General features: G+C 41.7%; 2 protein-coding genes and 1 long non-coding RNA gene across 4 annotated transcripts in view; 2 read left to right on the top strand and 1 right to left on the bottom strand.

The window, feature by feature from the left end:
• LOC138952570 (serine/threonine-protein kinase D1-like) overlaps positions 1-15,318 on the top strand; it is an 18,728-nt gene extending 3,410 nt beyond the window's left edge. The window contains exons 3-10 of the mRNA XM_070324257.1: positions 615-721; positions 1,593-1,661; positions 2,245-2,349; positions 3,214-3,312; positions 3,918-4,002; positions 4,413-4,595; positions 5,363-5,448; positions 7,119-15,318. Coding sequence (XP_070180358.1) covers positions 615-721; positions 1,593-1,661; positions 2,245-2,349; positions 3,214-3,312; positions 3,918-4,002; positions 4,413-4,595; positions 5,363-5,448; positions 7,119-7,325 — 941 coding nt within the window. The 3' untranslated portion in view covers positions 7,326-15,318. The remainder of the gene's footprint in view (positions 1-614; positions 722-1,592; positions 1,662-2,244; positions 2,350-3,213; positions 3,313-3,917; positions 4,003-4,412; positions 4,596-5,362; positions 5,449-7,118) is intronic.
• The window catches only part of LOC138952995 (cytochrome P450 3A24-like), a 115,147-nt gene that overhangs the window by 12,442 nt on the left and 75,205 nt on the right, over positions 1-27,500 (bottom strand). The window lies entirely within an intron of this gene.
• The window catches only part of LOC138952998 (uncharacterized), an 8,886-nt gene continuing 8,236 nt past the window's right edge, over positions 26,851-27,500 (top strand). The window contains exon 1 of the long non-coding RNA XR_011451467.1: positions 26,851-27,500. This exon is cut by the window's right edge and continues 450 nt beyond it. This is a non-coding gene — a long non-coding RNA (uncharacterized lncRNA).

The following is a 27,500-nucleotide window of genomic DNA, read 5'->3' as shown; positions in this document are numbered from 1 at the left end:
CTTTCCCTTTGTCTGTCTGTCTCTCTCTCTTTCTCTCTCTCTCTCTCCCTTTGTCTCTCTCTCTCTGTCTCTCTCTCTCTCTCTCTCTCTCTCTCTCTCTCTCTCTCTCTCTCTCTCTCTCTCTCTCTCTCTCTCTCTCTCTCTCTCTCTCTTTTAATTTTATCAATGTGTGTCTATGCGTCCCAAGGACAGACTGTAAGAAAAGGCATCATCCTTAAATCTTAATCCTTGTTAAATAAAGTTTAATTCAATTCAATTCAATTCTTTCTCTCTCTCTCTCTCTCTCTCTCTCTCTCTCTCTCTCTCTCTCTCTCTCTCTCTCTCTCTCTCTCTCTCTCTCTCTCTCTCTCTCTCTCTCTCTCTCTCTCTCTCTCCCTCTCTCTCTCTCTATCTCTCTCTCTATCTCTCTCTCTCTCACTCTCACTCTCTCTCTCTCTCTCTCTCTCTCTCTCTCTCTCTCTCTCTCTCTCTCTCTCTCTCTTTCACACACACACACGCATGCACAAACACACACGCACACACACATATGTGCATGGTGTTATTCAATTATTAAAGAGAAAAACCAATGTCTGCAAAAATAATAAAGCCAATCATCTTTTTACACTTGTGTGAAGGTCGCCATCGAAAGACAAACCGTGAAGTGGCAATCAAAGTGATTGACAAGCTGCGATTCCCCACCAAGCAAGAAGCACAGCTTAAAACAGAAGTGGCCATTCTACAGGTAGGCAGCAAGATGTTGAAATGTGCACATCTACTCTCTTTCTCTTTCTTCCTCTTTTTTAAACAGCAGGGATTGCGCTAGCCATTTTCAAAAGTGCTACTTCTTATAAAGTACAGTGGAACCCCTCTTTTAAGACATTCCTTTTTTTAGATTTTCTGTTCATAACTTCTGTAAATTTGCCTCCATTTTAAGACTCTCTCCTTTTTAAGACCTGATTTTCTCAGATTTTTGAAGGTCTTAAAAGGGGGGTTCCACTGTTTCTTTTAAATTATGAATCCTGTTTGTCACGGTAACTGGCCATTCAGCCATGCCAACTAGCCTGTCAATCAAGTGTTACACAAGATAGTGTGACAAGGCTATGTTTTACCTCTGTAAGAAAAACATTCTGTCTATTGAAATAACATAACTAGCGGGTATGACCCGTTCTAATTTCAATCCCAATGTCTGCAGATTTTTACCGACAAAACACCCAAAAATTGTACTTGTAAATGCAATCTCTGTGGAGAAATAACCGTTTAGAAAGTGTACCTGACCCTCTCTGACTTTTCTGATATGTTTTTATACATGACTTTACATATCCATCATGACAATACACTGAATATCACGTGCCGTCATTCCTTACTTTTTACCATCCTGAAGAAGGCAGCGACAAGCTCTCAAAATATTGATTAAGAATGTACCAAACCTGGTTACTGCCGTGTTCTCTTTTTGTTTAAATGAATTCAGATAGTAAGATTGTGATTTGCATTCCGTTATTGTTGTCGTGGTAAGATTGAGGTTTGCATTCCGTTATTGTTGTGGTTGTGGTTGTGTCTTGCTGATATTGTTTGACACTTTATGATTGAATTCTTTTCTGATTTGACACTACCAGTTCATGTTCCAGAACCTGCATCACCCTGGTGTAGTCAACCTGGAACAAATGTTTGAGACACCAGAAAGGGTACGTCCTGCTGTTGTTCTAGCCTTTTTTACCATGCACTGCTTATGACATTAGGAAGATAACGCTAGATCTGAACTTCAGTTGGGTTTGAGGTGCCCTTCCTTTGCAGTTAAAGCACTTGCAAACGTTTTTGATACAGGAAAACTGTGAAAGTGTTATAACTGCTACTTTATTCGTTTTTAATCATGTTGTTTGCATTTGAATTTGAAATCTGTTGATGTAGTTGAGATTTGGAAACAGACTAGAATAGTAAAATAGATTAGTTTGGATTTGGAGCAGATTCAAAAGCAGGTGATCTATGTAAAGCTGAACATGTTACGGAGATGTGCACCACTGATATTTTGCATTCAGTGAGTTTCTAACTGGCCATTTAAGAAGGATCAAGACAACTACAGGATGCATTCACACTTGGTCTCTGAACTTAGCCTAAAGTTTCTACTTGCCTTTAAGTAGGATCAGAACTTCGCCTAAAGTTTCTACTTGCTTACGAGTAGGATCATAACTGAAGGTGTTTTCACGCTTTAGTCTTTGCATACAGTCAAAAGAGCACTGTTTATTCACCGTTGTCAATGTTTGATTTCAGATTTTTGTAGTGATGGAGAAGCTGAAGGGAGACATGTTGGAGATGATTTTGTCCAGTCCCAAAGGCCGCCTCAGCGAACGTGTCACCAAGTACCTCATCTATCAGGTCTGACGATAAAAGTATTTCATTAACTTTTTGTTTGTTTGTTGTTTAACGTAATGCAGTGTGAGTTAATGGAGAGGAAATGGAAAAGAGAGGGGGAGGGAGAGCGAGTGTGTCTGTGTGTGTGTGCGCTTTGGGTCTAGGGTCGAGAGTGCATGTGTGTTTTTGTGAGTGTGTGTGTTTCTGTGTCTGTGTATACGGTTTAGGCGCATTGTGTGTGTGAGAGAGACAATGAGCGTGTGAGTGTGTGTGTTTCTGTGTCTGTGTATACGGTTTAGGCGCATTGTGTGTGTGAGAGAGACAATGAGCGTGTGAGTGTGTGTGTTTCTGTGTCTGTGTATACGGTTTAGGCGCATTGTGTGTGTGAGAGAGACAATGAGCGTGTGAGTGTGTGTGTTTCTGTGTCTGTGTATACGGTTTAGGCGCATTGTGTGTGTGAGAGAGACAATGAGCGTGTGAGTGTGTGTGTTTCTGTGTCTGTGTATACGGTTTAGGCGCATTGTGTGTGTGAGAGAGACAATGTGAGTGTGTGTGTGTTTCTGTGTCTGTGTATACGGTTTAGGCGCATTGTGTGTGTGAGAGAGACAATGAGCGTGTGAGTGTGTGTGTGTCTGTGTATACGGTTTAGGCGCATTGTGTGTGTGAGAGAGACAATGAGCGTGTGAATGTGTGTGCGTGCGTGCGTGGGCAGTGAGATTTCATGGCTGCAATTAAGGAGACGTCAAATGTTCCATCTATAAGTTTGTGTGTATGTGTGTGTATGATTGAACGAAGTAATAGTAGAAAACACATTCTTATGTGAACCTACTAAAAATGTTATCACCATTCGTCTTCCTAGTTAACCAGAATTGATTGTTTTCTGCACAGATCCTTATTGCCTTACGCCACTTACATTCCAAGAGCATCGTTCACTGTGACCTCAAACCTGAGAACGTTCTGCTCTCCTCCGAGACTGCCTTCCCTCAGGTGAGTGATCTGATATCGCTTCTATAAGGCTATTTTCTCTTTACAGGCGCTTAAACTTGTGAGTTTGAATACAGTGAAACGCCTCTTATAAGGCCTCCAAAAATCTGAATAAAGGAGTGCTTCTTACAATGGAGGTAAATTTACAGAAGTTATAAACAAATATCGGAAGAAGCAAAGTCTTAAATGGGTGGAAGTTTTAAATGGGGGGGGGGGGGGGGGGGGTGTGTGTATCTTAATAAGGGGGTTCCACTGTATAACCTTTTATAGGCTAGTGAGATATGGCTACATGTTTGCGGACGATCTTATCCTTGGTAGACTCCCCTCTCTCCCAACAGGCTCCACCCTTCTGCACTCAAACCTGTTAAAGAGGGGGGTATCACAAGAAAGGCTGATCACAGCATATATGTTATTTAGCATATCAACCCATCCTGTCCTATATGGATTTCTTATATCGGTGGACAATAATCCCCTATTATTAGTCAGTCAGTGGGTGTAAACGAGTTTCTTTACTGCCCTCCCCTCCCCCCCCCCCCCCCCCCCCCCATCTTTCTTTCAAAATGTGTTGAATGTTCGCTATGAATAAAGTGAAATTGTTTGTCTTTCAGGTGAAACTATGTGATTTTGGCTTTGCTCGCATCATTGGAGAGAAATCTTTCCGTCGTTCTGTAGTCGGAACACCAGCCTACCTTGGTAAGTCGTACGATTGTGCATGGACTCTACAAAACTCTGGTATTAAGGATGTCAGTGGTTTTGTTGTATACATCTGGTAGTGAGACAGCAAATCATGCAAGAGATGCATAACTTAGGATTAGGGTTAGATTTGCCGAGATAATCTGATGCATGTAAATTTGAGTTACTTGGAATAATTTCAAGTGAATGTCGTTTTGAAAGTCATTGATTGCAAGTTATCTGTGACTTCAGATGAGTATTTTTAGAATATCTTTCTTTACATTCCATCTGCAGACCTGTGGACCTGTTTATGTTGTATCTGTAGACCTGTTTATGTTTTATTTTTGGACCTGTTCATGCTTCATCTGTAGACCTGTTTACGTTTTATCAGTAGACGTATACATTTTTCACAATGGACCTTGTTTTTGCAGCCCCTGAGGTGCTAAAGAGAAAGGGCTACAACCGCTCTCTGGACATGTGGTCAGTGGGTGTGGTTGTGTACGTCAGTCTCAGCGGCACCTTCCCCTTCAATGAGGACGAGGAGATCAGTGACCAGATACAGAACGCATCCTTCATGTATCCCCCCAACCCCTGGAAGGAAATTTCACAGGAAGGTGAGTCTGTCTGTCTTGTCTTGTCTGTTTGTCTCGCAGCCAATCTGTCTGTCTGTCTGCGTATCTGTCTGTCTGCCTATCTGTCTGTCTGCCTATCTGTCTGTCTGCCTATCTGTCTGTCTACGTATCTGTCTGTCTGTCTGTGCAGGGTTCCATGTGTGTGCACTTCTTATTGTATTATATCAGTGATTTTTAAGCCTTTGCCCCTCACATAGAATCATGCTGTATGCTTTGCAGTGCCCATGAGATTTAACTGAGCGATCTAATAAATCAAGGCTCTCTCTTATCTGCTCAAGTCATGTCGGTCACAAAAGGGGGAAAGTGATTTTGCAGATGATTCATGCGGCAAATACAGGATCTGCATACGGATTATCTAGGGGGCTTCTTCTTCTTCTTCTTCGGCGTTCCAGGATTTTTGGCCTCAGGTCAGACTTCAAGTTTTGTAGCTTGAATAAAGCTGGTGGTCAGGTTCAGGGAGTCTTTGGTGCCCCAGAGTTGCTCCTGCAGTGTGGCACCTTGGGGCCAGTGATCTGTTCTGGCTTTGTGGTGGAGCGGGCAGGTCTGCAGGATGTGCTCCGCGGTCTGTGGGCCTGTTTCGCACGGGCAGTTCGATGTGTGCGACAGACCAAGGCGGTGCATGTGGGCACGCAGTCGACATTGTCCAGTCCGAAGGCGGAAGAGGATATCTAGGGGGCAATATTGGGCGCTATGGGGGGGGCATTGTGTTAAGGAAGGAATGATCAATGGACATGTTTGTTGCGTTTCAGGCATTGACCTGATCACCAACCTCTTGCAAGTCAAGCTGCGCAAACGCTTCACTGTGGACAAGTGTCTCCTGCATGTCTTCCTTCAGGTAACGTTTGCTTGGCACACACTTTCAGTTTTGCTTTGTCGCGCTCAAGGGTGTTTAAAGGTACCATCCTTCCTGCGCACACGCCGCAGATCTGTCCTGGCCTTTCACTTGAAAAGAGAGCATTCATTTACTTGGACACATACCAAATATTGATAATGTGGCTGCATTCTGTGCCGGGTGGAATTTTTTGCTGAATGAATTTAGCAGATTGACATAGTTGTCACTTCCAAAGTTAATGTAATACATGGGTGGGATTCTTCCGGTATATTCTGGAAATCCGGATTCGTAATGTCTGTGGTGATGTTGTTTTGGTTGTTAATTATACAAATCCTTCAGCGCCTGGGGGCCCCCAGACCCCCCCCCCCCCCCCCCCCCTTAAAATTTTTCTGGATTCATGACATTTTTCAGTCCCACCCATGCTAATACAATACTGCCAGTCTGCACAGGAAGAATGCAGCCAGGTTGTTGCATGATTTCTGGCATGTGTGTAAATTGAAGGATAACTCTTCTGTGGTGTAAAAGCCTCAATAGATCAGGCATGGGAATTGTCCGCCGAAAGGCAAATTTCCGCTGTCTTTTTTTTTGTTCCGCCGAAAAAGCAAAAGTGTCCGCCGAAAAAATAATAGAGGGGGGGGGGGGGCAAAAATGGTTCTAAAAACTGAATTTAATGACAAACTTGGAGGTCATATGACACCAAATTGCACCATTTGGGTTCTTTGGAGAGAAAAAAATTCTGGGGGGGCATGCCCCCGAACACCCCTAGCAGGGCTAGGCGCATTGCGCTGTCCACTTTGCTATTACTTACAAATGTTCAGCCTTTTTTACTTTTTTCAATTCCCATGCCTGTAGATCTATTATGGTGAACATGACTGCTTTCATGAGGAGGAATGTAATTTGATTCTTCAAATATTCTGATAGAGTAACACAACCTCCTGTCTCAAATAACTTTTTCTCTTTCAGGCTGTCCTTAATTCAGCCTGTATTTCGCAAAGATTTTGCAAAGTTGTTTTACCAAAAAATTCTACTCCAAAGCTTTGTGCAGCAAGCTTCGAGAAGTTGACTTCACGAAGTCGACTTTGCCCAATTAAGCTCAGTGGAAAGATATGCTAGTTTTCTGATTTCTATCTACCTGTTCATTTGTCTTCATGCCTGCCTGATTCAGTGCGTAAATAGTGATATGTAGCAAATACTTGAAAGCAATCTAGCCTGTTCATATTTTTTCTTTTGGGAGAGTGAGTTTTCCTATACGGTTTATTACAATCCAAAAAACCGTCGCAATATAACCTTCGTGGTTGAAAACGACGTTAAACACCAAATAAAGAAAGAAAAGAAAGAAAGAAACAATCCAAAATTCAAAATAAAAAAACAAGAAAGGAATGTTAGTGGAACGTTTAATTTTTGACAAAACAAAGCGTTACGTTCACTGGTCTTTGACCCAGTGGTCTTTTAAATGGACAGACAAACATTTATAATAAACAAAAAAACTTATCTGACAAATTGTCCTGAAACTCGCTCAGCAGACGCAAGCGAGACAATTGGGTTGAAGATCAGTGAACGTAACGTTTTGTTTTGTCAAAAATTAAGCGTTCTAATAACATATACCTTTCTGGGTTTTTTATTATGGTACATTGTAGCATCATTTTTACCTGGATTTTATCTCTCCTTTCTAGGACTATCAGACCTGGTGTGACCTGCGGGCGCAGGAATTGTTTGTGGGCAAGCGCTACCTGACCCACGAATCGGACGACGAGCGCTGGGAGAAGTACCGTCGCGACCACGGCCAGAAAGTGTGGCAGGAAGTCGGCCAGAAAGGTCTGAATGAGAAATACACCTTCAGCAAAATCCGTGAACGGCAGACTGCCACCGCTCAATCGTGACGCCAAGCTTTATCTGTTGTCTGACTGTCACCCGCCGTTTTTTTTTTTTTTTTTTTTTTTCTCTTCCTCCCTCCCCTCTCCCCTGTTTTTGTTGTGGATGTGTTATGGTTGTGGCTGGCTGTGAGAGTCGCTGCATTTTCCCCACTTTTTTCTGTGCGTTGTAAGTGTCTGGTTTTTTTCTCCCCAGTGCTGTGTGATTGATGAAGCTTAGCTGTGTTTTGTGCAGATGCTTTTGAGTATGTTACTGGAACAGTGCGTTGTGTTGAAAAGTGTCGAACGTACCAGCCCTGCCATACCAGAACGACCAAGATTTTAGACAGTTTAACAACTTTTTATTTAAAAGTTTAACAAGTGATATGTTCAGACCTGTGGACTTGTGTTAAGATGATTATGCTTGTTGAAGATTGAACAGCCTGTTTGACTGAAGCAATAGTTTCAGAGTAAGCTGGTGGTCATATTATGGTGTATTCACTGGTGGTTTAAATGGAGCTGTGTTTCCTTTAGCATGCAAAATGTAAATGCAAAAGCGCATTCTACTGCAGTGAAATTCAACCTGATTTCATTATTTATTCCATTTACATGGGAGTGGAAGTGCAATCTCTTCTTCTTTTGTCTAACATCTATCATCACATTTTGATGGTTCTGATGTATAATTGGCAGATGGAAACAGCCTTTTGACTAGTGGATCATTTTGTGTGTGTGTGTGTGTGTGTGTGTGTGTGTGTGTGTGTGTGTGTGTGTGTGTGTGTATGTGTGTGTGTGTGTGGAGAGATATGTGTGTGTGTGTGTGAATGCGTGTGTCTCAGCATGTGTGCTTAGAACTGTACCCACGGAATACGCGCGATATAAGCCTCATATTGATTGATTGATTGATTGCATGTGTGTAAGAATAGTCCATGGGGTGGTCAGAAATCAAATGAATAAATCCATTTGGAAAAAAAGCGACAGAATGCTGACCAGTGAAGGAGCCGTACATAAAGCATTTTGAATCAAGTGATCTGTTAAAAGAGGTACTTCAAAGTGAGAGATTTCTTTTCAGATCATATTTGCAAACTAAAAGTTGTTACAAGTTAAGATAACGAGACTGCGTTGCACATGGACTTTGTGTTTACATCTACGTGTGCGGGGAAACAAGGCTTGATTGTATGTGTTTGTGTGGAATATGTTCAAAAAGTGGCTGCAGTGATCCAAAATTGTGAAGTGATGTGAAGTAGTGTTTTTCCTTGGACCAGTGTCTTCTTACAGTGTATTGCTTTTGCTGTGAAAGTCGAGAGATATTGATGTTCCGTGAAGTCATTCATGTTCTTTGAAGTCATTTCACATTATGTGAAGTCATTTCATAATCTGTAAAGTCCTTTCACTTTCTGTGAAGTCATTTCATGTTCTATGAACTCATTTCATGATCTGTAAAGTCGTTTATTTTTCTGTGAAGTCATTTCATGTTCTGTGAACTCGTTTCATGATCTGTAATGTCATTTCACTTTCTGTGAAGTCATGTTATGTTCTGTGAAGTCATTTCGTCTTCAATGAAGCCAATTCATTTTCTGTGCGACTTCATTGCAACCCCTCACTTCCCATGCGTATGAACACTTTGCATGAGTGACAGTATGTTATGTTTTACTTTTTCCCTGTCACAAATCGTGACGCAAATCAGTGTGCCTATGACAGTAGCTAGCATTTTATGTGTTTGTGACACATGACATGCTATTACAAAGATGTAGCAACGTTGGTCATTTGTTGTAACAGCAAATATTTCTCAAACTGTGTCCAGCACTGCCTTACGAGTTATTTCTGTGTACCAAGTTACTCTTTGGTTTGCATGCATTCTTTGATGATGTAATGTCTGCGGTCTTGATATTTTTTAATGTGGTATTGTTACTCAAACATTAAAGCACCACAGGAAGTTATTTATACGTGTATGCGTGACCGATATGGGCTACCAACAACGAATGTAGAGAGTAGGTTAATTGCATTGTTCAAAATAATGCAGGTGTGTGTGTGTGTGTGTGTGTGTGTGTGTGTGTGTGTGTGTGTGTGTGTGTGTGTGTGTGTGTGTGTGTGTGTGTGTAAGTGCATGTGTGTATAAGTGCATACTTTGAAGTGAAATATTGTAAGCAGATTTGTATAGACAGCTTTTAGAATTATATAATGAATAATAAGAGGTTTTCACAATTTTTATAATAACTACTTGGTCACACTGTCTTGGTATAGCAGAACATCGGGTACAGTGAGTGCAAAAGTAGTAGTTGTGCATGATTTTAAGATATCTACTTGCATCCTCTTGACGATGATATTGTGATGTATTATGTTCTTTTTCTGTCTGGTATGCATTTTCAATTTTTCTCCTGGCATAAACAAAATTATATTCTTATTTTTGTGCCTGTAGTTCTCATTCCATAAGTGTTTCTATACCGTTGTATTCTTTTTTCTGTATATTGTACAGAGTGTTTCTTGATGGCAAAGATTTTAACTTGTTGTGCCTTGATAATCTTACAGCTTTACTTACACCTTGACTCATTATCTGTGCATTTTGTGTAAATCGAAGGATTTAATGAGTTTGGATGAATGCGAGCTAAGGGTGAAACAGGCGGTTGGGGGAGGGGGGGTGTTGTGTTCACATTGTTCCTTCATCTATTTTTCTATATCACAGATGATTATTATCAATATTACCTTACCTGCTGCAGAATTAATGATCAGCTCATTAGCTTTGTTACAATATGTGGAGTGATTTCCAACAAATGAAGCCTACGATGTTGGCTGATACCATATTTTAACATCTAATCTTTTTTTTTAACATGTTTAATTTATTTCTGTGATCATTTATCGTGTCTTCTGGTATCCTGTTAGATTTGAAAAGTATGTAGGGTCTTGTCTTCTTCTTCTTCTGCGTTCGTGGGCTGAAACTCTCACGTACACTCGTGTTTTTTGCACGAGTGGAATTTTACGTGTATGACCGTTTTTACCCCGCCATTTAGGCAGCCATACGCCGCTTTCGGAGGAAGCATGCTGGGTATTTTCGTGTTTCTATAACCCACCGAACTCTGACATGGATTACAGGATCTTTTTCTTGCGCACTTGGTCTTGAGCTTGCGTGTACACACGGGGGTGTTCGGACACCGAGGAGAGTCTGCATACAAAGTTGACTCTGAGAAATAAATCTCTCGCCGAACGTGGGGACGAACTCACGCTGACAGCGGCCAACTGGATACAAATCCAGCGCGGTACCAACTAACCTACATCCCCGCCCCCATGTAGGGTCTTGTGAATACTTATGTCTTGGCAAGTTGTAGTATGTAGGTGTTGTCTTCAGGGTTGCCTCTCTTGAGTGGCCTTTATAGGATTGTCTCCCTTCTCTTCTTATTGTAGAAAATGTTGGAACTGTGCACATGCCTGAATGACTTTTTAAAATCACGTGAAAAAATCTTACAGTAGGTTCAGGTAGACTAATGTCATTGCAGTTATGAGAATTTTGTGCACGAATCAGGGTAAATGATATTGTGGCACCGAGCAGTCTGTTATTCAGGCATTAGGATCTGCTGTTTTACAAAATAAATTAAAAAGTAACCGAATGCTGTGGCTAACTTTAGGGTAAGATTTCAATGGTTAATTATTCTGTTCATAAAGGATCTGTCTCATCACTCTTTTATTGAAATTCTTAGATCTTGGTAACCAATGGGTTATGTCAACGGAATCTCAATCTGAGCTTTTTTCATAAATCTCTTGGGTACAGAATGTTTTATCGCCGGGCCCCAGTAAGGTAATATATTGTACTACGTTGCAAGCCCCTGGAGCAATTTTTTGATTAGTGCTTTTGTGAACAAGAAATAATTAACAAGTGGCTCTATCCCATCCCCCCCTTTCCCCGTCGCGATATAACCTTGAACGGTTGAAAACGACGTTAAACATCAAATAAAGAAAGAATCGCCGGGCCATCACTTATATTTCCCCCATATCCGTTTGCTATGGATTTGTACACCTACACCGTCCCAGTTGAGGAACAGGGGGTTGTTGGAGGATGAACAGTGGAAACTCTCTTTTAAGGCCTCCCAAAATCTGAGAAATGTAGGTCTGAAAAGAGGGATTTGTTTGTTTGTTTGTTTGTTTGCTTAACGCCCAGCCGACCACGAAGGGCCATATCAGGGCGGTGCTGCTTTGACATATAACGTGCGCCACACACACTAGACAGAAGTCGCAGCACAGGCTTCATGTCTCACCCAGTCACATTATTCTGACACCGGACCAACCAGTCCTAGCACTAACCCCATAATGCCAGACGCCAGGCGGAGCAGCCACTAGATTGCCAATTTTAAAGTCTTAGGTATGACCCGGCCGGGGTTCGAACCCACGACCTCCCGATCACGGGGCGGACGCCTTACCACTAGGCCAACCGTGCCGGTGAAAAGAGGGAAGATGGAGGTAGATTTATTGACACTATGAAGAAAACGTTTGAGGAAATGAGGCCTTATAGTAGAGGAGTCTAAAAATAGAGGGTCTTAATAGATAATATATATACAGTGGAGTTCAGCTATAACGAACCTGGGTATAACGAAATCCCGCTTTTAACGATCTGCCATTGATTTCCCGGCAGACAGCCTTCTATTTCTTACTTGTTACTTTCCGGCTACAACGAACCTTTTGAACTCATTTGCATAACGAACCCTTCTTATAACAAACACGTTTCCATCGCCCCAGAGCCGTTTTGTCTCTAAAAGTCACAAGGCTACAACGAACTGATGTCAATAATTGTCTCCAAAGACAAAAATACACAAACACAATTAAAAGTATACCGGTAACAAACGGTCGAAGAATGAAAATAAGCCGCACATCAAAGGAAGAATACAGAGTGGAAATATGTGTGCTCTGTGTGTGGGGCGAGATCAAAGGCAGGTCCATTGTGATGCCTTGTTTAGAGACACTGACCTTCTTCCCAGGGGTCAATGACCCAGTTTTAGCTATGAGAGGTGGTTCCCCTGTCATATCTGAGAGAGGAAACACTTCCTGCACCGGGGTCAGTGACCGAGTTTAACCTATGGGGCGGTCTCTTTGATGTCTTGAGAGGAAACATGGCCAGGGTAGTACCTAGTAGCTGAAACATGCATTATCACAAGTTGTTTGACTGGTACGCAGGCGGTCTCTTTGATTTTTTCGTATTTTGATACACTCGAGGAGGAAAAAAGTCGCGCCTTATGACCCGGAAAATATGGTACATGCTTTTACACGACTTTTTAAATTTTACTTATAAAATTACAGTAAAGTGAACATTTGAACTATGCCTCTCTATGGATTATATTATGAAGCTGTTGAAAACATGCAGAAATTGTACTCTCCAAGGAAAGATCGATGGGACGATCATTTGAAGGTGAGTGGGAAAACGTGTCTTGAGGCCATTTAGGGTTGAAAACTCTACAGAGAATTACTGATATAACAAACTAAAATGCATGGGTGTTACTCTTCCGGCTTTTGCCGGATTTCCGGTTTTTGAAAAAATCTGAAGCCGGAAATTCCGGTTTTCCGGGTTTTCAAAAAAAAAAAAAGAAAAAAGCTTCGTTTCGCTAAGTTGAAATAACAAGCAGCGGTTCCGATCCGACTTTTGACACCGGTTCGCGTGCTTTCTCGGTTCGCTCCCTTGGATTTGCCGCCATCTTGCTTATTATGATTTGGTTTCGTCGGTGTCCAGAAACTTCCTTTCAAACTTGAGCATTTTGGACCCCTGCCTTTCAGGTTTTTTGATTTTTCCCAGTAACACCCATGAAAATGTATCTCCCTTGAGATTCGTTGTACCCGGACTCCACTGTGTAGGGTTAATACACTGTCCTGGAATTGATCTTTCTGCAAGTGATCTAAACTAAAGAGAGTATGAGGGTGGGGGGCAGCTATAGCTAGTATTGGTAGTAGAATGTTGGACCATATGTCAGTTCTTCATATATGTTTGCAGCAATATTATGACAACCATTAAAAGCTTTCTCACTTAAATGATTACAGTATGTTCATAGCTGGGTGTGTGATAGAATAGGTTTAAAAATCGGCATAAACCTGACAAACCATGCATAAAGTAAAACACAGGTTTGACGATAAGGCAGCTTAGAGTAGCATTGTGTTGTATTTTCACTTGTATTATATTTCATTGCGCACAAGGCATCATAGCAATAATTTAGCATGGCAAAACTGATACTTAAATTTTGGACAAATTTATCAAGAAAAGATCACGCCTGTTTACTTTTCTGTTAAATGTACCTTCTTTTTAATGTAAACCATCTTGTAAATCACTACAGATATGTCCAGCGTTTTACCAGAAATAAGAAATTATTTCACTTGGACTCTTACCAAGAAATGGACTCTTACCAAGAAATCAACAAGCTGGCTGCTTTCTGCGCAGAATGGGAGTTCTTGAGTGTGAATGGATAAAATCAAACAAAAAAACTCTGTTAGGTTTGTATAGGTTGTGAAGGAGTGCATACCCTTGTTTCTAGGGGAACAAACATTGCACGGGCCAATCACTAGCGAGGGGTGTGTCTGAAACACAAGGTGCATGTGCATTTATTTGAAAAAAGCATGGGTATTTACTTTTTCACAACCCATACAAACCCAGACAGTTATTTCCAAACATCGTCTATTCATTCTGTAACTGACATCTGTGTCAATCTACCGGCACGGTTGGCCTAGTGGTAAGGCGTCCGCCCCGTGATCGGGAGGTCGTGGGTTCGAACCCCGGCCGGGTCATACCTAAGACCTTAAAATTGGCAATCTAGTGGCTGCTCTGCCTGGCGTCTGGCATTATGGGGTTAGTGCTAGGACTGGTTGGTCCGGTGTCAGAATAATGTGACTGGGTGAGACATGAAGCCTGTGCTGCGACTTCTGTCTTGTGTGTGGCGCACGTTATATGTCAAAGCAGCACCGCCCTGATATGGCCCTTCGTGGTCGGCTGGGCGTTAAGCAAACAAACAAAATCTGTGTCAATCTGAAAAACTAATTTAGCAAGAAATTCAAAAACTCTGTACAGGAAACGGCCATGCTGTTCATTTTTGGAATATGTCCAAGTAGAAGGATGGATGCTCTTACCCCATGTAAAAGCCTGGACACGTCTGTGCCTGTTTACATTATGGTTTACATGAAAAGCAAGGTATTGTTCATTCCGTGTTTTAGTGACAAACTAACTGTACGCAAATCTGTGATTGGGCCCGGTTATGAGCTGAAAATATAAATGTCTTGTGTTTACTTTAAAACTTACGTTTTGCTTGTTCAATGTCTATCACTTTGAGCAGTTTATGGCAGGTTGTTTGGGGGATTTTTGGCCTTGGTAACAGACTTGAGAAATAAGTTCGAAACAAATCGAGCCGGTCTATTGATAATATTGAGGATTGTTGTTGCACACTATACTTCTCGGACCCGTCCTGCAAATCATTTTTGTGCTAACCTGAAAGCTAAGCACAGAAGTTGAAACACTTTCTGAAAAGGCGCAGGAGAATGATGCATTATGCCTGAATCAATTTTGTGACAAAATGAAAATATTTAAAAATTATTCAAGAGAGATTAAGCTGTGCCTAATATTCTCTGCTGTATAATTATGCTCATGTGACTGGCTGCTTTTGTTTGCTTCTGAGGTGGGTTTTGTCATTTATAAGTTTGTATTCTTTCGCTAAAATGCAATTTTCCAAATGAAAAATACCTCTGTTAGCAGCCTATCATCACACACAAAAGGATACAACTGGAAAAAGACCTGAAATTACTTTAAAGCCCGACCTCCTCTACAAAACTTTCCCTACTGTGGTTCCACAGCCTTTATCAGCTAAGCTGTCAACACAAGACCTTGTGCTAGTGGTGGTTTGTTCAGTGGAGTCAATTAGGCGTTTACAGTAGTGCCAAGAGTGTTTGTTTATCAGTGGCCCATGCCATGGCCGACTTCTGACAGCTCCTGCATGTGAATCTCCTTGTCCCAGGGTACACACTAGCCTACAGGAGCTGTCAGAAGTTGCATGGTCGCGCTAGATAAATAAACGGTCATATGAAAGATTTTTGGGGTGGGGTGGGGGGTCTCTTTAATTGGGGGTGGGGGGGGGGGGTCCTTTTAAAACTTTGGTTCCCAGCCACCGTATCTTCACTGCATCTTCACTGCGCCTTTGTTAGTGAATGCTCTTGAGGCCCTTAGGAGCAGCTTAGAATTGTGAATGATGTGTAAGAATCATTCCTAACAAACCAATGTATCTTCACAATGTACAATGTCCATGCCACCTTGCATATAAACTCAGTGTCTTGAAAAACTTTTACTGCTTTTTTTTTCTGTTCGCTGTTTTTGTGATATTGATGTATTCTTTATGTTTCGGTATACTTTTTATGTTGTTGAGTTTCTTCTTTTTACCTTTTGCTTCTGATTCTAATGTGTTGTTGTTACTTATTGGTGTTTTTATCTTGCGCTTGGCTACAGCATGCCATAAGATCACTAGTCAATAGTTTCTCTTATATGTGAAGGCTTAAAATTGAACAGATTGTTCAGATTTATAAGACATTTTTACCCTTTTTATTCACTTGCACATCAAATTTCTGTCAACCAGAATGTTCATTTTCCATCTTTGAAAAGTTGTACTACGTTGCAAGCCCCTGGAGCAATTTTTTGATTAGTGCTTTTGTGAACAAGAAACAATTAACAAGTGGCTCTATCCCATCTCCCCCCCTTTCTCCGTCGCGATATAACCTTCGTGGTTGAAAACGACGTTAAACACCAAATAAAGAAAGAAAGATCTTTGAAAAGCGACATTTATTACTTTTGTTGTACTTTTAGCATTTTGTTTGCCTTTTTCATTCGGCTGTGAGCAGGTTGTTATGTATAATTGATGGAACTATTTTTCACATTGACGGTGAAAATGACAGTTACATAATACAAATGTTTTCAAAGATATTTACGTTTGAAAAGAATGACACATGAGTACCGGTAAAATCTCTGTTTACATTGTCACTGAAATAGAATCACGCATAAATCAATTTGTAGGTTTTTATATTACTGATTATGCATATGTAGCATACACTTGTTAACATTGCCATTTTTTAAATATTTTGTTGCACGATTTGACTTTGAATTTCTCATAGAAATTTTATATTCATAATGTAGATCACTGTTATCTTTTTGTGAGAACTTTGTTTATAAAGTCTTCATTTTTACATACCATAGTAAACCTGGCGGCTTTTTGAAAAAATGTAAATACATGTATAATTTTTTTTAGGTCGTTTTGTGTTGTTTACTCCCTTTTTATTTACACATCTCTTTTCATAATTTGCTCGTTTGAAGTGCATGATCATTTTTTTTCACCCCCCGCGGGTTAGGGGGAAGAATTTACCCGATGCTCCCCAGCATGTCGTAAGAGGCGACTAACGGATTCTGTTTCTCCTTTTACCCTTGTTAAGTGTTTCTTGTATAGAATATAGTCAATTTTTGTAAAGATTTTAGTCAAGCAGTATGTAAGAAATGTTAAGTCCTTTGTACTGGAAACTTGCATTCTCCCAGTAAGGTAATATATTGTACTACGTTGCAAGCCCCTGGAGCAATTTTTTGATTAGTGCTTTTGTGAACAAGAAACAATTGACAAGTGGCTCTATCCCATCTCCCCCCTTTCCCCGTCGCGATATAACCTTGAATGGTTGAAAACGACGTTAAACACCAAATAAAGAAAGAAAGATCATTTTTTTCTTCTTTTGTTCTTTGCTTTCTATACCTTGGATAGATGCAATTGCACATGTTAGTTGCCTTAGAATAGGAAAGAACTTAATTTATCTGAGAGTGCATAGTGATTCATTTTGTTTGAATAAATGCATAAAATCTTTCAGTTTGGTCCAAAACGAGAACGTTGAAAGGGATGAATGAAATTTGTTTTTACTGGCCACTAAAGGAAATATCAATTCATTTTCATTTCATTTCATTTCATTACTTTATTGTCCCATCGCTGGGAAATTCGGGTCGCTTCCTCCCAGTGGAAAGCTAGCAGCAACGGAGTCGCGCTACCCAGGTGTCTGCGTGTTTAGGTGTATTCAGCCACCTGCACTTATGGCAGAATGACCAAGGTCTTTTACGTGCCATTGTGATGACACGGGGGTGGGACATGGCTTCCGTCTCTGGGTCTGCACATAAAGTTGACCCGTGTCCGTCCCGGCCCGAATTCGAACCTGCGACCAACCAAAAGAGCTATTGTGAGAGAGTTGTGTGTTTATTACAGTCGAACCTTTATAATGACCACCAAAGGGACTGACCAAAAGTGGATGTGAAAGACAGGTGGTCATTGTGGAAAGTTTAATTAAAGAGACCGGGAAAAAGCTCATCATGGGTCCTTGGGGGTGGTCTTTTTGGACAGGTGCATAGTTTTTTTCAAGAGATGGTCATCAGGGCAGCTAGGTTTGACGTATCACCTTTCCGTCATTTCGAGAAGAATTTCATCCATCTGTCTCCAAAACAATATAACCCACTCTTACCTCCTTCATTCCTCTCCCATATATATATATCTCCCGCTCACATCGTGTCCATACTAGACTTAGACCAGATGAAAGGGAGAATGTTGGAGATAAAAACTTTCTCCTGAGATGTATAGGCCATCTAGTATACATCACAACAGATCTGGCTGGGCTTTGTACCGCGGATAAGACCATACTTTCACTTGGACATATATCTTTTTTTTTTTTTTTTTTTTTTTTTTTTTCCTCCTTACACCTGTTCCTTGTTCCGGTGTACTCTCACGCCGCCCCGTCCCTGCATTCGCTGCTCCATCCACATCTGAATTTTGTTCCGCTGCCAGACCTGTCGCATATATCTATATATATATAAAAAAAAGATGTACAGCCTGGTTGCTGTCTGTGCAAAGAAAGATTTTTTTTCTGAATTGATTTTATAACTCGGACACTTGTGTTAATCTGTGCGATATTAATTAAGCACAAAAATGTCCACTCTGCGTAGGAAGATTTAGCCAGGCAATAGCATTTTTGGTATGTGTTCCGACTAAATGGTGCTCGAATCTCGTGGACAGATCTGTGGTAGTTTATCTGATAGTTGACACCAGAAGGAAGATATCTTTACTGTGTATAATACTTTTAGCTGTTTGAAAGCATATTACACAAAAGTGCCTCTGGGTTCATTTACAAAGCATTCTCTGTAAATTTGTGTCTTGGTCAAGAGTTTCCAATCCTGTCGCAGTTTACTTTACTGCATTGACCCCGTGTCAGTTACCTAAAATGGACACTAGAAGTGGTGTGCATGCATGAAAAAGTGCTCACCTGGGTGGGACCCAAGCGCTGGGTCGGATTAGTTAAATTTGAGATTTTAATTAATCTGACCCAGTGTGTGGGTCCCACCTTATTGGGCACTTTCTCGTGCACTTCACCCCAGAACTCCCTTTTAAGGAAACTGACCTGAGGTTAATGCATTTACATGACCTGTAATGTGTCTGGCAACTTTCAAAGACACCTGGCACTAAAGCTGTGACCTAACATTTTATGACCTGACATTTTGCTCTAGGACCGACCCTGTGAAAAGGTCTCTCTCTCTCATCATTTTAACTGAAATTTAATATAGATACACATAGTTAAGAAATTCACTTCTATTTTGTGGCATAGGAGTATTTTTTGTTTTGTTTTGTTTTTTGTACTATGAACCATAACTATCAGAACAAAAGTATTATCTGCAGGGTTAACAGCTAGCTTCATCAGCAAGTATGACAATGAGTATTAGTATCATGCCTCACGAATACTGGAAGAACTAGTGATAACAAGTTTTTAGTTCACGGTGTAATCTTCATGTAAAGCTCAGCTGAAACAGTAAAAGCCATTTACGAGATCAGTGCTAGAGCCAGGAACAGTAACAGAATGTTCATCCAGGAATTTTGTTTCCATATTAACAGCCTGTTAGAAACATTACACTTAAGAGTTTCTTTTAGTGGAATTGTAAATGGTGAGAAGAAGCATTTTGTGAATGAATTTGTTTGTAGAAGGTCTTCCTGTGAACTTTACTTCTTCATTTGCAAATTTGTTTGTTTCCTTCTAAATGACAGAAATATTAACGAAGAAGTTTTAAGATGACCAGTTAAAAGAAATGGACTAAGGAAATAGTTGAAATGAAATAAGACAGATGAGAAAAATATCCTTTTGTGAATGAAGCTGTACCGGATTTCGTTTCCTAAATGGGAATGGTTAACATTTCTTTTTCTTTTTCTTTTTTTGTGTGACCACAGTTTAAAACTGGCACAGAGGAATGAAACTTGATCATGTGAGAGATCATTTCTTTTCGGTTAATTATTTTGTTTTGTCTGATTACTTCCAATGGACCAATATTTACAACAAATCATGTGACCATGCAGAGGGAAAATGTAACTGTCCCATTTAAAGCACAAAGACAGACATGAATGAAAACTATCGACAGTTTTGATCTTAATATTCAGTAATCTCACCAAGAGTCTCCAAGTATTTCTTGTAACAATGGGAATTTTTTTATTTTTTGTAATCCTACATCGCATTCTCATTTATGTTCAGATTTTGTGCATACGTCGTTTTACGAAAGAGAAGAAAATCTGTGTTTTCTCTTTTACAATATCCCTTTTTTTATTTGCATACCATACATATGTATGTTTGATTTATATACATCTTTGATGTTGTTATATATACCAGGATGGTTGAAGGGAGATTGGTTTGGGTTTCTACCTGCAATGTTGTATTCTTTTATGCTATGCTCTCTCTCTTCCATTGTTATCCTGGAAAATAATAAATATGCTGTTGAACTAGATGTTTTCTCTTCTCTTGTTCTCTTTTTTGGGTGTGCCATTTTTTCAGTTTTTGGTGTGTCAGTGTCTCTCTATTTCTCTAAATGTTCTTTCGTTCTATTTTTTAGAGGAGTGTGTGTTGTGTGGTTTGGACTGCTTATTTTCCTCTTTTCTTGCATACATACGCTTCAACCCGCTCAATTTTAGATCCTTTAGGTCTCGCTATAGTGTAGTACTACCGGGCTTTTGTTGGTATGAAAGTTAGCCGTGTTGTGTTGGTGTCTGTTTTTATCAGTGTGTTTCATGTATTTTTTTTCTTTTTTTTTTCTAACGTTTTCCAATTAAGAATAACAACATGTAATAATTTCTCTCCAAGCAAAAAAATGCTGAATAAATAAATACAAAAACAATGACAATAATTTAAAAAGGGAGCTTTTAAATACTAGCATGTAATTTTATTGTAAGAGAAAAATAAGAACAAAAATACTTTTTACACTGTTCTATCATCGTGCTTGCTAATTGCACAGTGCACTGTGTGTAAGCGTTTTTAAGCAGCAACCAAGCAATTCAACCTCTACAATGAACTGCTCAGACAAAACGCATACAGTTACATGTACTAAGATCATGTACTTACTACTAAACCAGTATCTACGTCCTCACGGAAATAAAAACCTCCAGGAAAAATAAACTGGTGTTGCCCAAAAAAAATTTAAATAAAAGATAAAACTGAAAGACTGTAGCACAGTTACCATTTAAAACCGCAAAAAATCTGAGAAAATCACGCCTGCAAAGGGAGGGAGTCTTGAAATGGAGGCAAATGATTAAGGGTTAATGAACAGAAAATATGAGAATATATGGCATGCATTAACAGGGGGAGGTCATAAATGGGTTGTGGGGTGAGGGGGGGGGGGGGGGGGGGGCGTGTCTAAAAATGGGGTTCCACGATGAGAAGACACCCTTGGAATCATAACTCATAACTCATAACTCATAACATTTTATTGATCCAACAAAGGAAATTAAATTGGTCATCAGCACATATAGGTCATCTATCTATACATATAAATAAAAGAGAGTGTCTGTCTGTCTGTGTGTGTGTCTGTGGTCGCCATACCTCTGAGATGGCAAGAGGCAGGAACAAGATAGTGTGCACGTACACTCCCTAGGTGCCGCAGATGTGCACCTGGGTTTTAGTTTCTTGATTCATTGTTTCCTTTCTCAGATTATGGACCTCCCATTTATTGAATACAGCCTATATGGTGCAAGACCAGTTCAGTGCCTACTGTTCACCTGTAGCAAGCACAGCATGCCAGTGATATTAGAGACTTGCTATTGCTCCTATGAGGGGAAGAAATGAAGAATGAAAAATTAACTGGACAGTTCCGGAAATTTCTAGAAGGTAAGGGAGATAACTCTTTTTTGTCTGTGGTCGCCATACCTCTGAGATGGCAAGAGGCAGGAACAAGATAGTGTGCACGTACACTCCCTAGGTGCCGCAGATGTGCACCTGGGTTTTAGTTTCTTGATTCATTGTTTCCTTTCTCAGATTATGGACCTCCCATTTATTGAATACAGCCTATATGGTGCAAGACCAGTTCAGTGCCTACTGTTCACCTGTAGCAAGCACATCATGCCAGTGATATTAGAGACTCGCTATTGCTCCTATGAGGGGAAGAAATGAAGAATGAAAAATTAACTGGACAGTTCCGGAAATTTCTAGAAGGTAAGGGAGATAACTCTTTTTTTTGTATCCAAACAAAGGAGGTAAAGCTAATGATAATGGGATAGCGAGCGTCTTAAATTGCTACAGGGCTCCGCTTACTCCCGGGCGAAGCCGGGCTTAACTGCTAGTTAATTAATAATTATAAAAGAATAAGAGAAGAAATTCATAAAACCCATGATAACAAAAAAAAAATATCTAAAGTAATATATGTACAACTACAATACCCTTTTTACTTGCACACATGACACACCGACACACCAACACACATGCATTCATACCTACATACATACCTACATACATACATACATACCTACATACATACATACATACATACATACATACATACATACAGTCCATGTTAAAGTGTAGTTAAGAACATCACAGTAAGTATATCATTGTTTGGATTAACAGATAAGTTTTTATGTAAATGATGATAACAACAATCCATAATTAACGCTATTGCACTACCAAAAGAAGAGACCAACCAAACACAATCAGCCCAGAGTGTCCTTTTATACCATATAACTGATTGAGCGATGTGTGTGTGTGTGTGTGTGTGTGTGCGTGTGTGTGTGTGCACGTGTGTGTGTTACTGAGTCAGTATGTCTATTGCAACCACCAACACAGGCAGCTGAGCAGTGAAATAAATGTTATAATCTCTCTGTCGTCCACGGTTTGATCCATGTTTGTTTTGTCCATCTTTAGTGAACATTCACTCAGTAATAACTTTATATTGACTAATTTGCCTCAAACCACCAAGCTAGCAGAGTGGCCGCGGGGATAAGAGCAACAGTATTCAAACACTGTTAACTCCCAAGTCGTGGGTTCGAATCCCACTCCCGTCAATATTTTTGTGTGTGTTCGTGCCCTGGCATCCGTCTGGAACCAAAAATTCCTACCCTACTATCTTTCCGACACCACCATTCCTAACCTGCTATCTTTCTGGCACCTCCATTCCTAACCTGCTATTTGTCTGGCACCTGACCATTCCTACCCTGCTATCTGTCTGGCACCACCATTCCTACCCTGCTATCTGTCTGGCACCACCATTCCTACCCTGCTATCAGTCTGGCACTACCATTCCTACCGTGCTATCTCTCTGGCACCACCATTCCTATCCTGCTATCTGTCTGGCACCACCATTCCTAACCTGACATCTGTCTGGCATCAACATTCCTATCCTGCTATCAGTCTGGCACCACCATTCCTAACCTGCTATCAGTCTGGCACCACCATTCCTACCGTGCTATCTGTCTGGCACCACCATTCCTATCCTGCTATCAGTCTGGCACCACCATTCCTACCCTGCTATCTGTCTGGCACCACCATTCCTAACCTGCTATCTGTCTGGCACCACCATTCCTACCCTGCTATCAGTCTGGCACCACCATTCCTAACCTGCTATCTGTCTGGCACCACCATTCCTACCCTGCTCTCTGTCTGGCACCACCATTCCTACCCTGCTGTCTGTCTGGCACCACCATTCCTACCCTGCTATCTGTCTGGCACCACCATTCCTACCCTGCTATCAGTCTGGCACCACCATTCCTAACCTGCTATCTGTCTGGTACCACCATTCCTACCCTGCTATCTGTCTGGCACCACCATTCCTACCCTGCTATCTGTCTGGCACCACCATTCCTACCCTGCTATCAGTCTGGCACCACCATTCCTATCCTGACTCTGTCTGGCACCACCAATCCCACCATGAAATCGGTCTGGCACAACTATTCCTATCCTGCTATCTGTCTGGCACCACCATTCCTACCATGGTATCTGTATGGCACCACCATTCCTATCTTGACATCTGCCTGGCACCACCATTCCTACCCTGCTATCAGTCTGGCACCACCATTCCTACCGTGCTATCTGTCTGGCACCACCATTCCTAACCTGCTATCTGTCTGGCACCACCATTCCTAACCTGCTATCTGTCTGGTACCACCATTCCTATCCTGACTCTGTCTGGCACCACCAATCCCACCATGAAATCGGTCTGGCACCACTATTCCTATCCTGCTATCTGTCTGGCACCACCATTCCTACCGTGCTATCAGTCTGGCACCACCATTCCTACCGTGCTATCAGTCTGGCACCACCATTCCTACCGTGCTATCAGTCTGGCACCACAATTCCTACCCTGCTATCTGTCTGGCACCACCATTCCTACCCTGCTATCTGTCTGGCACCACCATTCCTACCCTGCTATCTGTCTGGCACCACCATTCCTAACCTGCTATCTGTCTGGCACCACCATTCCTACCCTGCTATCTGTCTGGCACCACCATTCCTATCCTGACTCTGTCTGGCACCACCAATCCCACCATGAAATCGGTCTGGCACCACTATTCCTATCCTGCTATCTGTCTGGCACCACCATTCCTACCATGGTATCTGTATGGCACCACCATTCCTATCTTGACATCTGCCTGGCACCACCATTCCCATCCTGCCATCTCTCTGGCACCACCATTCCTAACCTGCTATCTGTCTGGCACCACCATTCCTACCGTGCTATCTGTCTGGCACCACCATTCCTTCCATGGTATCTGTATGGCACACCATTCCTACGATGGCATCTGTCTGGCACCACCATTCCTACCTTGCTGTATGTCTGGGACCACCATTCCTATCCTGACATCTGTCTGGCACCACCATTCCTACCCTGCTGTCTGTCTGGCACCATCATTCATATGTTGACATCTGTATGGCACCACCATTCCTACCCTGCTATCAGTCTGGCACCACCATTCCTACCCTGACTTCTGTCTGGCACCACTATTCCTTCCATGGTATTTGTCTGGCACCAACATTCCTATCCTTACATCTGTCTGGCCCCACCAGTCCTATCCTGACATCTCTCCTGGCACCACCATTCCTATACTTGCATATATCTGGCACCACCATTCCTCCCCTGCTGTCTGTCTGGCACCACTATTCCTATCCTTACATCTGTCTGGCACCACCGTTCCTATCCTAACATATGTCTGGCACCACCATTCCTACCCTGCTATCTGTCTGGCACCACCATTCCTATCTTTACATCTGTCTGGCACCACCATTCCTATCCTGCTATCTGTCTGGCATCACCATTCCTACCCTGCTATCTGTCTGGCACCACCATTCCTATCCTCACATCTGTCTGGTACCTCTATTCCTATCCTGACATCTGTCTGGCACCACCTTTCCTACCCTGCTATCTGTCTGGCACCACCATTCCTACCCTGCTATCTGTCTGGCACCACCATTCCTACCCTGCTATCTGTCTGGCACAATCATTCTTATCCTGATATCAGTCTGGTACCACTATTCCTACCCTGCTATCTGTCTGGCACAATATTTTCTATACTGCCATCTGTCTGGCACCACCATTCCTACCCTGGCATCGGTCTGGCACCACCATTCCTACCCTGGCACCGGTCTGGCATCACTATTTTTACCCTGGCACCACCAATCCTACCATGAGATCGGTCTGCCACCGCCATTCTCACCCTGGCACCGGTCTGGCACCACCATCTGTCTGGCACTACATTTCCTATCCTGCCAACTGTCTGGCACGACCATTCCTACCCTGGCATCTGTCTGGCACGACCATTCCTACCCTGGCATCTGTCTGGCACCACCATTCCTACCCTGGCACCGGTCTGGCACTACTATTCTTACCCTGGCACTACCAATCCTACCATGAGATTGGTCTGGCACCACCATTCCTATCCTGGCACCGGTCTGGCACCACCATTCCTACCCTGGCACCGGTCTGACACCACCATTCCTACCCTGGCACCGGTCTGGCACCACCATTCCTACCCTGGCACCGGTCTGGCACCACCGTTCCTACCATGACATCGGTCTGGCACCACCATTCTCACACTGTCACCGGATTTGCAGCACAGCCGGGACAGATACGTACACAAACACACAGAAAAATATTGATTGGAGTGGGATTCGAACCAACGACTTTGGAGTTAACAGTGTTTGCATTCTGTAGCTCTTATCCCTGCGGCCACTCTGCTCGCTTGAAAGGTTAAGGCAAATTTAGTCAATATAAATTTATAACTGAGCGAATGTTCACAAAAGACAGACAAAACAAACATGGATCAAACCGTGGACATCAGAGAGATTAATTATAGCCTTTATTTAACTGCCCAGCTGCAACTCAGTCACACACACACACACACACACACACACACACACACACACACACACACACACACACACTCTCACACACACACACACACACACACACTCACACACACACACACACACACACACACACACACACACACACACACACACACACACACACACACACACACTGAAGAGAGAGAAAGAAAGAGGGAGAGACAGAGACAGAGACAGAGAGAGAATACTGTAGTTGAGTTGGTAAAATTCAAGAGTTGGTAAAATTCAAGAACAGTGTCCCAAATTCAAGATGTTGTGTTCGGAAAGACGGAGGGACTACACTGAGAAAATGTACATCCTTTTTATGGATTTGTCCTCTTGTCCAAGGGGCCTTGCATTTCAGGTACCACTGTACGCTTGATGTCATTTAGAAGCGACCATTTTTGTGTTTTTTTCATTATTATTGTGCGGGGGTCCTGCAGCTAATACAAAAAGATGCAAAAACTAAACTGTGTTCATCCCTGTTACCATGGTCGTCCTGCAGCTAATACAAAAAGATGCAAAAACTAAACTGTGTTCATCCCTGTTACTATGGTCGTCCTGCAGCTAATACAAAAAGATGCAAAAACTAAACTGTGTTCATCCCTGTTACTATGGTCGTCCTGCAGCTAATACAAAAAGATGCAAAAACTAAACTGTGTTCATCCCTGTTACTATGGTCGTCCTGCAGCTAATACAAAAAGATGCAAAAACTAAACTGTGTTCATCCCTGTTACTATGGTCGTCCGTAAGCTAACTGCTGCAACAGCAACAATACATGCCTATTACTTTAGCTCCTAGTCCTGAGCGAAATAAATACGACCAAAAGCGTCATATATACGTTTGTACAGGCATTAACTGGCCAACGGAAGTAACTGAACAGCAGTGGGCAAGTAAGGATTTCTCCATGAACGACCGCTTTTTATGGGGGCGAGGACGCCCCCATTCTATACGGATAGTTTAGAGGTTGACCATGGGCAGCGCCATTTTGTTGTGAAATACGTCATCAGTTTGTGTACACAGGAAGTTGTGACATCCGTCACCCTATGGGAGGGGTGACGTCAAAATTGTTCATCTGTAGAAAGTTGTGAAATCCGTCACCCTATGGGAGGGGTGACGTCAAAATTGGTCATCACAGAGTTTGTGTAACACAGGAAGTTGTGAAATACGTCACCCTATGGGAGGGGTGACGTCAAAATTGTTCAACAAAAACATGATAAGTCGCATTGTGCAGGGTCAACTGCAACAAACTCAAACCGAGCCATTCATTCCTAGCTGTATTTGAGTGACTTATATACCCGACATTTTTATTTCTTATTTTTAGCACAGGTGTAGGAAAAATCATGAACCAAAATGTTATTTATTTTCTAATTTAACATTTTTTTTACAAATATGACCATGGTCTTTTAAACATACAGTGACATTAAACATTGTTATGTTAAAAAAAAGAAAAAAGAAAAAAAGCTTTTGTGCACAAATCAGAAAATACATTGTACATTTTACCTACAGGCCAAACAGTGTCTGTTGGCGGCAAAGGGCCCAGCAAGTTGCTATTTTTAGATCGAT

Source organism: Littorina saxatilis, linkage group LG17 (assembly GCF_037325665.1).
Source record: "Littorina saxatilis isolate snail1 linkage group LG17, US_GU_Lsax_2.0, whole genome shotgun sequence".
Classification (NCBI taxonomy): Eukaryota; Metazoa; Mollusca; class Gastropoda; order Littorinimorpha; family Littorinidae; genus Littorina; species Littorina saxatilis.
Note: the sequence above shows the minus strand (reverse complement) of the source record. Positions and strands in the feature narration are given on the sequence as shown.